This window comes from Bombyx mandarina, chromosome 17 (genome assembly GCF_030267445.1).
Source record: "Bombyx mandarina strain Sakado chromosome 17, ASM3026744v2".
Taxonomy (NCBI): domain Eukaryota; kingdom Metazoa; phylum Arthropoda; class Insecta; order Lepidoptera; family Bombycidae; genus Bombyx; species Bombyx mandarina.
Window position 1 is genome coordinate 13,259,128 of NC_143223.1, and position 16,363 is coordinate 13,275,490.

The 16,363-nt window shown below is 38.5% G+C and overlaps 1 protein-coding gene across 1 annotated transcript; it reads right to left on the minus strand.

Moving 5' to 3' along the window:
• Nucleotides 1-3,860: 3,860 nt before the first annotated feature.
• On the minus strand, nucleotides 3,861-15,575 carry LOC114245429 (putative RNA-binding protein 46). The gene is made up of 6 exons (XM_028177589.2): nucleotides 15,258-15,575; nucleotides 9,225-9,343; nucleotides 8,075-8,166; nucleotides 6,724-7,019; nucleotides 4,980-5,140; nucleotides 3,861-4,240 (listed from the first exon to the last, which is right to left on the minus strand). The coding sequence occupies exons 1-6, from the start codon at nucleotides 15,429-15,431 to the stop codon at nucleotides 3,994-3,996; spliced, it is 1,089 nt and encodes a 362-aa protein (XP_028033390.2). The 5' UTR covers nucleotides 15,432-15,575; the 3' UTR covers nucleotides 3,861-3,993.
• Nucleotides 15,576-16,363: the final 788 nt, after the last annotated feature.

The following is a 16,363-nucleotide window of genomic DNA, read 5'->3' on the forward strand; positions in this document are numbered from 1 at the left end:
CCTAAGCCTAATGACAGAAATATCATAGTATAATACCTACCATAAACGTAAAAATGGTGGCACGCCGCGAGTAGTTTAATGACATCGATGTTTTAAATACAGCAAGACGTTTTCAAAAGGGACAGTGGCCTGGTTTCTTTACTTTACTAATAAAAACATCTAAAGGCCGAGATCGTATAACCGTATCTTCTAAAACAAAAACAAAATTATATTAGATTTACCGCCCAAACTATTGTATCAGTTTTTTTTTGGCGGAAAATAATACTAGTGACCTATTGTTGTTCCTGTTGATTATTTAATTGTGTAGTTAAATTCCTGATCTTACCGGATACCGATTTTGGAAACTATATATTGAAGATAAAGGTAGGAAGGCAGGAGTTAGGTGCCTCTAAAACATCTTAGGTTAACGTTAGTATCATCTCTTAAGCATAATTAATATAAAATATTAGAAACGAGACTTATAAAGATTATTTTTTTTATTGCTTAGACGAGTGGACGAGCTCACAGCCCACCTGGTTTTAAGTCGTTACTGGAGCCCATAGACATCTACAACGTAAGTGCGCCACCCACCTTGAGATATAAGTTCTAAGATCTCAGTATAGTTACAACGGCTGCCCCACCCTTCAAATCGAAACGCATTACTGCTTCACGGCAGAAATAGGCAGGGTGGTGGTACCTACCCGCGTGGATTCACAAGAGGTCCTACCACCAGTAAACTAACCCACCAGTAAACCAGTGCCAAAGTATTAAACGGTAGGCAGCGGCTTGGCACTGCTCCTGGCATTGCTGACGTCTATGAGCGACGGTAACTACTAACCATCAGGTGGGCCGCATGATCGTCTGCCTGCTCGGGCAATAAAAAAAAACAGACTTCAGTGAAATGAATGCATATATTTTAATGCGGTATTTTTAGTTACCATTGTCGTTATCTGTTCGGAGTCAGCCAGCCGTGTTATCTATCGCTTTTAACAGTAGCTTATCACCTTAGGTTCCAATAGGTGAAGTAATGCACTGTACAATTAGGATGGAAAATAATTTATCATCGTTATTCTTATACGTGAAGTCGTCGTGGCCTAGAGGATAAGACATCCGGTGCATACGTGTTGAGCGATGCAACGGTGTTCGAATCTCAGGCGGGTACCAATTTTTCTAATTAAATACGTACTCAACAAATGTTCACGATTGCCTTCCATGGTGAAGGAATGACATCGTGTAATAAAAATCAAAATCAAACCCGCAAAATTATAATTTGCGTAATTACTGGTAGTAGGACCTCTTGAGTCCGCGCGAGTAGGTACCGCCGCCCTGCCTATTTCAGCCGTGAAGCAGTAATGGGCTTCGGTTTAAAGGATGGGGCAGCCGTTGTAACTATACTTGAGACTAGAACTTATATCTCAAGGTGGGTGGCGCACTTACGTTGTACATGTCTATGGGCTTCAGTAACCACTTAACACCACGTGGACTGTGAGCTCGTCCACCCATCTAAGCAATCTTCTTTAACGTTCTCTAACTGCCGGGCATCGAGACCACGTGTGACTTTTCTTCTCCTTATATAGACTATCACCAACTGCTTTCGTGATTATTAAAACATCGTCCAGTTCTTTAAAACAAGTTCGTTCGTCAAGAAAATTATTAGATTTTCATAATATAACGCCAGATAACATTATTTGTTGAAGTTGAACACACTCCAAAAAACTGTAAAAGTAATAAATGTTATTCGCCATAGATTTTTTTTTGTTTTCCTTTGTAACAGTATTTATGGCCAGACTAAGTTTAAATATATATCCCTTCCCTATGCAGTGTGGAAGTTACGGAAACAGGCAAGGAGTACGAAATAAAACAAACACATACATGAAACGTTTTACTTAAATTTATTAATCAATACCAAGCATGCATTATTAAAAATCTCACAAAACCCAGAGATAAATTCATATTTTCTGCGTAAAAACGTATTAAGATTTGTCTGATATTCGCAAGAAATTAATTTCATTACAGAGTTAAACCGCTGAGAAAACAATTTCCAAATTGATTAATTAACCTTATAAACCTGATTTTAAATAGACTTATTCATACACAGAAATAGTAAATTAAAACATGAATATTTTATATTTGCGTTGAAAAAATATCAAAAAATTGAGATTGGTTGCAATACGGGCTTCGATAGGCCTCACTCTACCAGAAGTTGTACATCTTAATTAATTCTATTTCATATTCTAAATCCACGCGACGGGTTTTAGACAAACGATGTCGCATGAAGCTTCGAATTTAATACATAAATTAAATAATAATTAGATTCCGAATTAAAATATAATTGAAATTAAATTAAAAAAATTCTAAAGTCTAAATTTACCTCTCATTCAAACTTAAGAGTGTGAAGAGACATTTAATAGTTTGTAAAAGAAATGAATCAAGTTACAACTTTGTAATCTAATGTAAGAAAAATCCATGCATTTACAAAACTTAATTACAGGACCAATCAACTATTTTAAAATTTATAATTTTAAAAATGCTTTTATGAAATCAACTAACTGCTGATTTGTACAACAGATGTTTAATGTCAAATCTGTTACCATTCTTAAAATTACCCAAAGTTGTATGTTAATTTTTAAACTGTACAAATCCTTCACACTCCAATCATACCGACTAAATGTAGGAGAAAGCAATCTTAATTCATGCAATTAATTTTATCATTGACAAAATCGAATTACAATACTAAATTCTTATTGAGGTAAATATGCAGTAATATGATCATTTATATAATTTTCACTTGACCCTTGATTATCATTTATGTTCCATTTTATTAAAATTTAGAGATATCCTAACCAAAAGTGCCAATGGCTGATTCACATGTATTTACAATAAGCACTCGATTTTAGGTACAATTAATTCTACTGTTCTAATAAGAGTAATATGGTAGAAGCAGTGAATATTGAACACAAAGTAAAAAAAATTGTTACATATAACTTAAATAGATGACCTTTTCGTTAGTACGAGAGGACTTCACCATTATTACTCTTGAAATTTACAAACTCTGCTCCAACAATCTCGTTTGTTAATTTAACTAAAGCGTGCGTGCGAGAATATTACATTACTTACACGCATCAAGTCTGGTGACATGTAATTATTATAATATCAAACTACTTTTAATATGAATAGAAACAGTTCAGTACCATTTTCTAATGTTTTGTTTTTTGTTTTTTAAGTAGCCTATTGACGTGTCTTTGTTTTATAAATAAAAAATTGGAAGCCGTTACTTTTTTTCAAGCACTAAGAGAAAAATTTTTAGAGAAAAACGGTCTTCTAAGCTTTTAGCGTAATTAGATAATTTGAAACTTATCCATCACAAATGATTAATTTATTCATATAATTTCATGCATAAATAATATTAACATATAATAAATAAAACCAAAAAACTCAATACCTTCAAAATGCAATCATTGATATTTTACAACAGCGCGCGATGCAACGTCTCATGCTAAAAGACACAATTTTCCCAAACGCCTCAAGACTTCAACAAAACGAAAGCAAAAATATAAGACATAAAACAAAATCCAAATCTTGAGGAGTCAGTGATTTTAGCAAAATTGCGTTCACTGGACAAGCACTGCTACATGTAAATCAGCCATCAATAATGTAATAAACAATATTCACAACAGGTCAGTAGTGACGTAGTAATTAGATTCTCACACCTGAAACTGGTACTTCTGAGAATAATTTGGTTTTTCGAATATTTCGATTCTTCCAAAGATTATTTTTTTATTCCAACGAAAAGCAACAAATTGCGTTCGTGAACATGATCTACGTAATAATGTTGCTCAAAAAGTATTTATAAAAACAATTGAGTTATTAATTTTACATATTTGATTGATGTTATTAATTTAAGACCGTTCATCCTAATTACTATTTGAAAACAAGTTCAATACAAACAATTTGTATAGTTGTATTAATACTGCATATGTACCTCGTAGTTTTTTATAATTAATGGAACTTGACTTATCGAGCTTCTTTCCCGTGTATGAACTCGTACATGGGATGCGGTGCGGTCCAGGGATTGAAGTCGTCCCGTGTCGGCACGAGGGGCCGCGCCGGGGGGCCGGGCGGGGGGCAGGGCGGGGGACCGGCGGGGGCGCGGGGGGCGGCGGGCGGGGGAGCCCACACTCGCTCTTGCAGCCCGCCCACCGACAGCGAGCCCATCGACGCCGACAGATACTCTAGGCCGCTCGACATGCGGTTCGACCACCTGAGGATATTATAATAATATCAACTTAAAACTAATATATTTTTTTTATTGCTTAGATGGGTGGACGAGCTCACAGTCCACCTGGTGTTAAGTGGTTACTGGAGCCCATAGACATCTACAACGTAAATGTGCTACCCACCTTGAGATATAAGTTCTAAGGTCTCAAGTATAGTTATATCGGCTGTCCTACCCTTCAAACCGAAACGCATTAATGCTTCACGGCACAAATAGACAGGGTGGTGGTACCTACCCGCGCGGACTCAAGAGGTCCTACCATCAGTAAAGTTAATACAAATCAGTACTAACCTAAGTCACAAGGATCATTATAGAGTGCTAAGAAACACCATACAGCCGCCTATCATACTTTTAAGACAGCTTACCTAAGCCTAAGCTATAAACGACGACATGTAACAACTTACTGATTCATGTAACAGAGAGAAAGAATTTTCATATTAACAAATTTCTATGTTTTAGAGAAAATTAGAAAAGATAATAATTTAGGATAGAATTAGCTGTTTAAAATTCTAATATTCTCAACAGCTAAGCTTTGGCTGAAAGGAATATTGTGTAATAAAATGACAAGACCAGGACTGACAGTTTCCAAGAGCTTCGAATGCGACTAATCCTACCTGACTTATAGTTATTTCTCTATAGCTTGTTGAGAAGCATCTAGAATGCCGCTAGGCTATTAATAAATGTAGTTAGTTCAACGAAGAGGAAAAAATGTTTGTCTACTCACTCTACGGCGGCGGCGTTACGTTGCGCCTCTTGTATCATGCGGAGCCGACGAGCCTGCGACCAGGGCTCCAAAGTATACGAAGCATTGCAGGGCGAAGCGCCCGGCGAATCCTCCGGTACACGCGTCAGCTCCACGCCGCGCTCAGGGCTCCAGCGCCCAATCTAAACGTAACAGCGTCACATTACACCCCAGACCAACAGAATGACGGGACACGTTATTATCGACAAAGCTAAATTATTAAGTGATTGTAAAGCACACCAACTGTTTTATAAAATTCAATTAATTTAATATTGTCATTTAAATTTGAAAAAGCACAGCGCTACCTCCTTTTTCACTGTGTACCCCCAGGGTGTACTGAAGGATTTGTGGGAAATTACAACGTAATGTTATCAAATATTCGTATCTAAAAGCTGTCGAAACAATAAATATTTTTATACTCACCAAATCAAAGTTGGCATGTAAATATATAGACGAAAATTTTAGATTAATTACAAAAAAACAAGGTTTCCTCTCATATTGCACTAAATAAATGGGAATATGTATTTTAATTTGGATATCACAGACAGTATTAAATCCACCTTCCTGAATTATTTCAGTATTATCAAATTATGCTTATTTATAGAATTATCCAGCATTTCCCGAGCCCTGGGAAGTGTCCTTGTTCAAACGCGGGGCCGAGAGTTCTCTTCTCTTCGAGAGTTCTACCTTTTGTTGACACGCGGCGTTATTGCTCAGAACAATCAATCGATAAATAGCTGGATTGGTCGTCGCGAATCGTGAGTGATCGCAATCTTACTGGATAAGAATAGCTGTCGTAGGCAGGTTGGCATAGGCAGCCCGATACGTAAAATTAAATTCATAACCGCCTTTTTTGGCCTACCTAAGCTGATAGCCTTGAGAGGCTATTTCAGCGTAACCTTAACTAGTAGGTGAGCTCACGGGGCTCAAACCTGACGACGTTGCTAGTATGAACCCTAGCAAGAGCAGTGCTTCGCAGAATCTAGCACCGGACCGGAAATGCGACCCACTGAGAAGATCCAGCGAAAAACTCAGTGGGCTGTGTCTGTGGGTTAATATAATCGTCGAGCCCTTCGTCGCAAGCGACGGTTTCGACGAGACCGATGACCGGTAACCGCCTTGATACAACAGATATCTAGGTAGTATTGTGTATCGACAAAATAAAAAAAGTCTGGAAAAAATCAAATTGCGTTTACTATACTTTTGAAATACTTTCAATATACTACGCGGCAGATACGGGGCCAGTGGTACTTTTTTTTTTATTGCTTAGATGGGTGGACGAGCTCACAGCCGACCTGGTGTAGGCGGTTACTGGAGCCCATAGACAACCACAACGTAAATGCGCCACCCACCTTGAGATATAAGTTCTAAGGTCTCACGTATAGTTACAACGGCTGCCCCACCCATTCAAACCGAAACGCATTACTTCTTCATGGCAGAAATAGGCAGGGTGGTGGTACCCACCCGCGCGGACTCACAAGAGGTCCTACCACCAGTAATTACGCAAATTATAATTTTGCGGGTTTCATTTTTATTACACGATGTAATTCCTTCACCGTGGAAATCAAGCGTGAACATTTGATGAGTACACTTATTTCATTAGAAAAATTGGTACCCGCCTGAGATTCGAACACGGATGCATCGCTCAACACGAATGCACCGGACGTCTTATCCGTTAGGCCACGAACACTTCAAAACTACTACTCGTAGTGATCGTGTGACTGACCTCGCGGTACTGCTTGAGCAGCTGCGGCGACTGCGGCAGGGACCAGTCGACGGCGGGGCGCGCGCCGCAGCCCCACGCGGCGGCGGCGGCGGCCACCAGCGCCTTGCGCGCCATCGCGGCGCCGCGGTGCGAGCGGTACTCCACGATGGCGGCGCACGAGGCCACGGCGCGGCGGATGCGCACCTCCTGCACCTCGTCCGTCAGCGCGTACAGGAGCCGCACTATCTCGGCGGACGGCGTCGTCGGCGGGATGCGCGATATGAATATGCGACAGTTGTTTATCGAAGGGCACACACCTGGGAATCCAGTAGATTCTATTTAACAGTTCCCTATTTATTTTTTTAAGACTTTTATTATCAACTAGCTGACCCGGCAAACTTCGTAGTGCCTCAATCGATAAATAAAAGTACAAAACTTTTGTATAAAATAAACTTAAAACAAACAAAAGGAATCCGTCCGACGAGGGATACATCAAAGGAAAAACAAAATCGTTATTTTTATTTAATCCCGAGCATTTTCATATTTATCTACCTTTTAAACTTTCTCTGGACTTCCACAAACAATTTAAGGCCAAAATTAGCCGAATCAGTCCAGCCGTTTTCGAGTTTTTGTGAGACTAACGAACAGCAATTCATTTTTATATATATAATATAAAATATAATAATATAATGTATAGGACAAGAAGATAGAAGATAGAAGATTTAAATTGTCTTATAAGTCATGACCATTCTTAGCGTAATCAGCAGATTTATACTAGAACCAAAATGGCGACATCTAGCTTGAAACATGAGATAGAATTCTCAATTTAACCTACCCTACAAATGTGAACGTATACTTTATTCGGGATAGAAATACAGTACGATGATACGAATTCGACACGGACTCACAATACACAACACACATGAACCACCGTTTCGTACCGTATATTATTGGTTCAAGCAAACAAATCAAGGGCAAAAACATAAATTTGCAAACATGCAAAAGCAGGCACATGTGACATATTGACAGGTAATAAAGACGAAAACACAATGGTCTTGAACATAACTTAGGTTGTTCTTTCAATTTAGGCAGATAGACCCCTTCCTCGCAAGGGGTGAAATGTAGTAGAGATAAATCCAATTTGAGGCTTAATACTGTCCTTTGATCATTTCAAAGTAGCCGTATTTTTCATGCGAACTAAACGGGAAATAGTTTTTAATAATGTTAACTTTTTCAATTAAACAGTGCTAATTTAACTGAACCACACAGCTTCATTCGGGAGAAACATCCCTGGATCATTGTATTTACGTATTAATTATTATAAATACTTGTGTTACAACGAATTATGTATAAGAAAGCAAACGGCACTCACCCAGCTGCCAAGACGGCCTGATCATGTAGTTATTGAACAAGCGTATGGCATTGCCGGCCTCCGCCTCCGTGGTGTACATGGCGAAAGCGTATCTAAGCATCATGCGGGGGCGAGTTAGGCATGCAAGTGTTAATTACGTTACGTAGTAACAGATTATGCGACAAACACAAATGACGTTCAAAACATGTATTCGTAAAAAGCCAAAACCAGGATTAGTGAGCATTTCCCCTCAAGACCCATTACCACAGAGTATTTATAAAAAAAAAGCATGACTATATTCAGTGTACCTATACACAATTTAAATTAAGTAATTTTAAAAGTAGTTGTCCGTTCCATTGACACATACGTAAACATAACTATATTTTGGTATGGAAAGTGTAGGTGTAGAATGTAGAATTTATTATACACATAAAATATATCATATTAGTTCTTGAAAATTTGAATAAATGTATCGATGGAACGTTCCCGATCTCGACTTTGCGACCTCACCTCACAAGAGATTTGCACAATACCACTGGGTGAAGGCGCATGTCGCTTTTCTTACAGTAGCTATTATCGTATGTCATTTTTACATTAATTAGAAAAACGTTTTTCAATGTTAGATCCCTCACAAAAATAAACAAACACTTCCCCAGGAAATGGTTTAAAACAACACCGATTATATTAAACCACTATCGTTATTGACTTCAAACTATTTATGTGTTTATGCCTCCGTCATGCGTCACGGGCGAAATATATTTCTCGATAAATTATTTGAAATAAATACTAGCTGCGCCCCGCAGCTTCACTCGCAGCAAAATGAAATTTTATATTAAAACAAAGTCATTCAGACGATTCAGAAAGCCAACCACATAAGATAATTTTAGATGAACATATAATACACACAAAAAATTTCTTTTATATTAAAAATTTCATTTCAATTCGACGTATGGTTCAAAAGATAAAAATGACTGCATCATGCACCGCGTATCCAGCGCTAATGTAATTACTTAGTTGATAATCTGTGCGTCGCAGTGGTTTTGCCTTGTCACCCTTTTTATGTGTGCAAAAGTTTCATATCAACTGGGCTAAGATTCTCGCCTTTTAGGTGAACATATATACACACATAAATTATATTTTATACGTATATGTACCATACACATGTACTTACCCTCTGTTCCATCCAGAGAAGTTAATCATAAGCCTAAACTCGAAGAGCTCGCCAGCCTGCTGGAATAGAGGCACTAAGCTGTCTTCAAAGCAATCGTGCGGGATCCTACCGATGAACACCTGTTTTTTCAAACCAAATATATCTTGTACCATTGACACGTGACATGGAAAATTCTAGAAACTTGGAAGGAAGAACGTGATCATTGTCAACTTTGAACTACCAACAATGATGGTTGTTTTATCGTACTTAATATCAAGTGGCTAACGTATATCGTGTTATTTTCACTTTTTAGTCTTATATCGTTAATTGGTGGACACAAGTAAGGCTTTTTTATTACTTAGATCGGTGGACAAGCTCACGGCCCACCTGTTCTTAAGTGGTTACTCGTAGACATCAACGACGTAAATGCCGCCACCCACCTTGAGAAATGAGTTCTAAGTCTCAGTTTCACAGTATAACGGCTACTTCGTCCTTCCAATTGTAATATACTGCTTCACGATAGGAATAAGCAGCACATATATATAATATAGCACCCATCCGTGAAGGTTCACAAGAGGCCTTACCATCAAGTCATGTAATTACCTAACGACAACAACTATGGCTCCAAGGTTTAAGGTACCGCATAGATCGTGGCGTAGTCGCACCATATGATACGTATACACTGGATATCTTAACCATTAAGCCAGAGACGCATACGAATCCCTTTACCAGCTATTTATCGGATTCAAGAACTTCTGTGTCCGACCGAACTTCTATTCAGCATCACCTAATCCCATTACAATAAGGTTCGGTTTTCAGTTTCAGAATGTTATGAGATGTAACGGACGTGACGTCAGCTGTCATGCCCTGCCGCCAGCCAAGCCGCCAAGCCATATTAACACGCCCCCTTCCGCCATAGCCACCGCCACCGCCGCCAGCCAAAGCCAACGAAGGGGGGATAGTGTTAATAAAACAAGCCATGCCAGCCATTTCTAACTACTTTTCTGCATTCTTGCACAAATAAAAGAACTTGTCGTTACGCTGCTGGTTTTTATTGTCACATCATTTGCAACAATCAGAAGTGGCATAAAGAAATGAAACAACGTCATATACACGCTCAGATGTCTCGGTCTTCTGACAAGTTTGAAGAAGATGAAGCTCCTATTTCACTGGCGAGGAAAGTGTTGAAAAATTGCTTCAGAAAGAGGTCCACAAGGCGATACTTGAGCTACAGGATGAAGAACCTGGAACAATCAAATCAAAGGGACTTCGACGTCGTCGGACCAAAAGCGCCTGCCGCCCTGTCCTTCCATCATTCTGGTTCACGTAGAGGGAAACTAAAAGAGCAGCAACGTGGTTACTCCACTGCGGCACTACGAGCTTCACGGCGCTTCACGAGATTCACGGCTACGAGCTTCCTTCTCCCTGCCTGCGACGCTGCTGAACGGCGAAGACAGCTACATCAAAGACATCAACATGTGCTCGGAGACCATCCTGTGGCCGCCGGGCGAGGTCCTGCTGAGGGCCAACAGCTGCGAGGAGCCACAGCCAAACAGCCAGGTGTGTTGCATTTCTACTTGCCATAGCCATGCCATTACAAATATTTCGAGATTTGTGGGTAGAAATAAAAAAAAATTAAAAGGAGCCATTAAATATTAGGAGTCATTCAGATTAAAAAAAATACAGTATAAGCATTGCTTTGCTACGAATACACATGATTTAGGTATTGCCAATTTAGTTCAAATGCAAATTAAGCTTACTAGTGATCAGCCCGTGTATCGCCACTTTTAGACATCGGCATTATAAAATAATCTGAATCTAGTCATGCTTCACCAGTGGTCTTATTAAGAAAAAGAACGGCGACAGTAGGCTATGCGTTGATTATCGTGCGTTAAACGCTATGGTAAAATATAAAAGTATCCACCGAACAGTACTGCACGAGTTTAGATTTAGCCCAGGGCTACCATCAATTGAGCATTGTGCCAGACACACAACTGCTTTCATTACACCGCAAGGTCATTATTTCTAGTACACTAGAATTCCTTTTGGTTTAGCAAATGCGCCATCTGTATTCATGCGTTTCTTCTTTATCTCCACCTTATTCCACTAGGTGGGGTAGTTAAATGCGTTTAATAAATAAAATAATTGAGTCTGTGGGTAGAAAAGAAATGGGTAAAAATAAATGTAGGTCAAATCGAGATACTAGCAATTTTAAACGATTTACATCTACCCTCAGTTGGTATAAAATCGGGTTCAATAATTATTGAGAAAGTACTTGGGAAATTTTATGGTGGAGACTTAAAATTAAATATGAGTAAATGCTCATTCTTGGAGGAACAAGTCACTTATTAGGTCATGAAATATCTTCAGACGGTATACAGCCGGGTGCAACAAAAATTGACGGCCGTTTCGCAGTGTCCTGTGCCAAATAATGCTTATAGTGTGCGACAGTTTATTGGTTTAAAAAAAAAAAAAGATAAATCATGGGTGTGGGGCCGTGAACAAAACGCGAATTTCGAACAACTGAAAAACAGCTTACGTTTCAAACCTGTGCTAGCTCTGTATAATCCTATGCTTCCTACAGAAATACAAACCGATGCGTGTAACTTAGGAATTTCTGGTATACTATTACAAAAACAAACTGACAACTCACTGCGGCCTGTTATACTATTTTAGCCGGGTTACTAGGAAGGAAGAATGTGTATCATAGTTAAGAGCTCATAACCTGGCGGTCATACAATCGCTACGTAGGTTCCGTGTTTATGAAGTAGGTAAACATGATATAGTAGAAACTGATTGTACTGTGGTTTGTGCTACGCTTACCAAACGCGACATTATACCATGCATTGCGCGATGGTGAGTTTTGAAAGAAGATTATGACATTAGTGTTGAGTATAGACCTGGTGAACGTATGGAAAATTTGTAGACGCGCTTAATAGGCATCCTGTTGACATGATGAACGTGAATCGTCTTAGTTACTGATTGATTCTGTACTGTGCAATGTCAGGACGAAAAGCTTAGTTCGATTATAAAGCAATCTATACTAACATTATAAAGCTGAAGAGTTTGTTTGTTTGAACGCGCTAATCTCAAGAACTGCTGGTCCGATTTGAAAAATTATTTCAGTGTTAAATAACCCATTTATTGAGAAAGGTTATAGGCTATATAACGCTAGCACCGCTAAGACCATCACTGGGTCAGCTAAGACCAATACAAGCGAAGTACCAGTAAGTAATGTTTCAAAATCGGGTTATTTTCCCTTTTGAGAGCTTCCGGTGCGTGCGCTGCAGAAACTGTTAAAGTTTCGCTAAAATAATGTGACAGAATTGTACCCCTTTAAAAGATCTAAAAAAAAAATGTCCGCGATAGCATATGTTAAGGTTGGCTCACTATAACGTTTTTTTTATGCTAATCAATTTGTACTAAAATAAAGCATTCTTTGTGAACTATATTCCACGCGGACGAAGTCGCGCTGATGTTAAAGATAATTATGAATGAACTAGTTCGAAAATTTTTTTAAGGGAAATAGACTCGCAGTCCCTTCGGCTAAATGGAAAATTGTACAAATGCACTATGACGACATTTGTCACGTGGATCTAAATCATCGTTTAGCTCTGATTAAAAGCCAATATTGGTTTCTTAAAATGACACGCTTTATTAGGAAATACGTGGCAGCATGTCTTTATTGTACACATGAGAAGGATAACTATGTTAAAAAAAAGAAGACTGTCTATATCCGATCTCTAAACCATCTGATACTATGCGCATGGTACAAATATATAACATGATGCCCTTCTGTAGGACATCTAAAGGGCACCAACCAGTACATGATCGTAATGAAAGATGCGTTGTCTAAATTTGTGATAGCTGAACTAACGCGTACTGTAAATTTAATCGGGACCATTCGTGCATTGAAAAATATATTAATAGGGTTTGTCCAGATACCCGAATCACGTGGTGACAGACTACGGGAAAGCTTTTACGAGTAGGTACTTTAAAAAAAATATATCAGAAGATAAACAGTTTAGGCATACGTTAAACGGTATTGCTTGTCCGCGCGCTAATTGGCCAGGTTGAACAAACTAAACATACAATTTTGTGTTGCGGGCAACTGATCCTAGTGAAGCTTCAAATAATTTAGTGAACTCCATTAATTGAGGCACAAACAACACAATTAAAAGTAACAGCGGCTACAAGCCTTGTGATTTAATCTTTGCGCGCTCTGGTAGGTCAATATGTGATGTTTCGATTCCTGGTCTCGAACCAGAAACTGTTGACGCACGGCGTAAGATAGCTGCAGCTAGGATAAAACAAGCGAGTACAATAATAACACACAACATTAATATAAAAAAAAAGCTCATGTTTATAAGAAAAGGCATTTTGTATCATAGAGACAGGCGCCAACTGGTTAGTAGCGCCGCTAGGATTAATACCAAATTAGACGATTTGTACTCAGGTCCGTATGTAGTAACTAAAGTAGTAGGTAACAATTGTTATCGAATTAGAAGTATATCTAAAAGGTTTACGAAGTTATAAAAACTTCACTGGCCTGGTATCAACAGATTCATTAAAGCCCTATAAAAGTATAGCCCATGTGTCCGATAGCGCTAGTAGTTCCGATGAGCAGCTCGAAACTGAAGACCTTATTGATTTATTTGAGAACTAAATGTTTTTGTGTGTTCCCCATTGCGGGAGCAATTGTTGCAGGATGGCCGAATGTAACGGACGTGACGTCAGCTGTCATGCCCTGCCGCCAGCCAAGCCGCCAAGCCATATTAACACGCCCCCTTCCGCCATAGCCACCGCCACCGCCGCCAGCCAAAGCCAACGAAGGGGGGATAGTGTTAATAAAACAAGCCATGCCAGCCATTTCTAACTACTTTTCTGCATTCTTGCACAAATAAAAGAACTTGTCGTTACGCTGCTGATTTTTATTGTCACATCATTTGCAACAGAGATAAGAAACTGTTCCGACTAGTTGGAAATTAGCAAAGTTTTCAGATATGATATTCTTTCAAGACCGTGACATATTCACGGCAGACTCATTTCTGAATCTACCAAACTCAACATCAACACCACCAGACCTTTGCTGTCACAAACGATTGGCCGGTTTGGCTGTTACCGCCGCCTATGACCCCTGCGATAAAGAACCTTATCAGAGACTATTAAAGGCCTTTTTTTTTGATACTTACTACTCTACATATTGGGGATAAGGTCGTATTTAGCAGTTCAAGAAACATAAAGAACTCCGATCACGGCGTCGCTTTTAACCAAAAGATCGGCGGACTCTGATAAGTGTCAGAAAGGGCGAGAAGGTTTAGGGCTTATAACTTCTCGCGCTTTCTAAGACTCTTCTAACGCCTATATGATAGAATATGCGATTCATTTTTACACGCTTCCTCTATCACGGTGGCGTCTTCCCCTTGAAATATTCGAACGGTTGGAGCGCCGTTAGCCGATACATAGATAGTTTACTTATTTTCTAGAGACAAGGAAAATTTTTCAACTGAGTCTTCGTCAGCGGCCAGACCATATTGGACAATAACGTGACAAAAGCAAAACGATGCGTTGAGAGATTCCCGGCCTGTCGTGCTCCGTAAATTCGCAAAAATATAATTCTGCAGTAGTCTAACATCGCTTCTCATGGTGACTTCACTCTTGTCGCCTTATTCATGTTTTTGTAAATTTCCCGTAATTTTTTGTGAATATAAAATTGTAAATTCATTAAACCATAATCTTCTAAATATATAGATATCTATGTATCTTTTAGAATGGTACATTTTCCTATCTATACATATCTATTTTATCTATACATAGTTCAAAAGCTGGGATTTTAATCGACTGAAGTAAATTTTCTGACGAAACATTAGAATGTGACAACTATGTAGGTACCATATCCACTCATTAAAATAAATATCTATTAAATATCACAACCACAGCCCGTTTTGAAAATGCTCTAGTAGCACAATTTCATTACCCAAACCAACATTCCATCAAATTGTAAAACAAGTTTTTATATTTTCCAACGACACTACAATATAACAATTTACTTACCTCACAACTTCGCGAGGGTTCGGGACCGGTCCAAGCGTGTGTAGCTTTCCTATAAATTCGTTGTCCATTGATTTGAGTTAACGTATAAGAGGTATTTTCGGTAAGAGACAATAATCTTGTTGATAATTCATACTGATTCACTTCACTAGAAGAATAATGCTTAACAGGAGGCATTTCAGAGCAAATAAATTAAATCTTATATAATAACAATAAATATCCGCCGTATCGCGGTAAGTCTTGATTTAAATGAATAATTTTAAGTAGCCTCGATTAAGAGGTTTATGAAAATGGCGCGTATCCACTAACAAAATGGTGGAGCTGAAAAAACGAAAAAAATTATTTAGCCCCGACGCATATTGGACGTGTTTTCTTTTTCGATAAATTTCTACAAGTACTGTGTTATTACCAGCCAAAAACATTTATTTCGTCCCCTTCTAGCACTAGCGATAAACTAGAGTTAAACAATCTTAAACAGTAAATCTGTTGACAATAAGTGTCATGGCTCAATTAATAATTCATCTTTTGTTGAAATCTTTGAATTACCAGTGCGCGAAAGCACTATGTATTTATATTACGCTAAACACAACTAACAGACTTTGTAAAGAAAAGATTCAGAAATATACCGGATCAGCACAAACGTGCAATATGCGGCCGACGTTGTAGTAATTTTTGGGAATGATTGAATGAATACGGATGAACGAATAAGTTCAATCATCAAATGATTCAAGAATCAAATGATCGCTTTTAAAATTATATTTCATATTTAGAAAGGGAGAGCTGTTTTGTATATATATCCTTAAAATTAATAATAATTTAATACAACTGTATTAATTTATTCTAGATTGATATCTCCAAAAGTCTTTCCAAAAGTCAAAAAACCAGCGAAGCGGAAACAGTCGTGCCAACTGCAAATTTCAACACAAATCACATCCTGAATTTCATGGATATAGATAATACAACATAGAAAAGAGCTACGAGCTTCATACAGCAAAAACTATCTGAAAAAGTATCTGGTAAAGCAATACTTTCCATTTTTTTCGCCTACTTATTCGCTAGCAGCCTAAGGGGCCTTTTTTTTCCTACCTAATTCTTGCTACTACCTACTT

Excerpts from the sequence above, each read along its gene's own strand:
- LOC114245429 (XM_028177589.2), bottom strand. The coding sequence starts at position 15,431 with ATGCCTCCTGTTAAGCATTATTCTTCTAGTGAAGTGAATCAGTATGAA. Across the intron at positions 5,141-6,723 it reads TGCTCAAGCAGTACCGCGAG|ATTGGGCGCTGGAGCCCTGA; the intron begins GTCAGTCACACG and ends TGTTACGTTTAG. Across the intron at positions 4,241-4,979 it reads CGTAACGCCGCCGCCGTAGA|GTGGTCGAACCGCATGTCGA; the intron begins GTGAGTAGACAA and ends TAATATCCTCAG.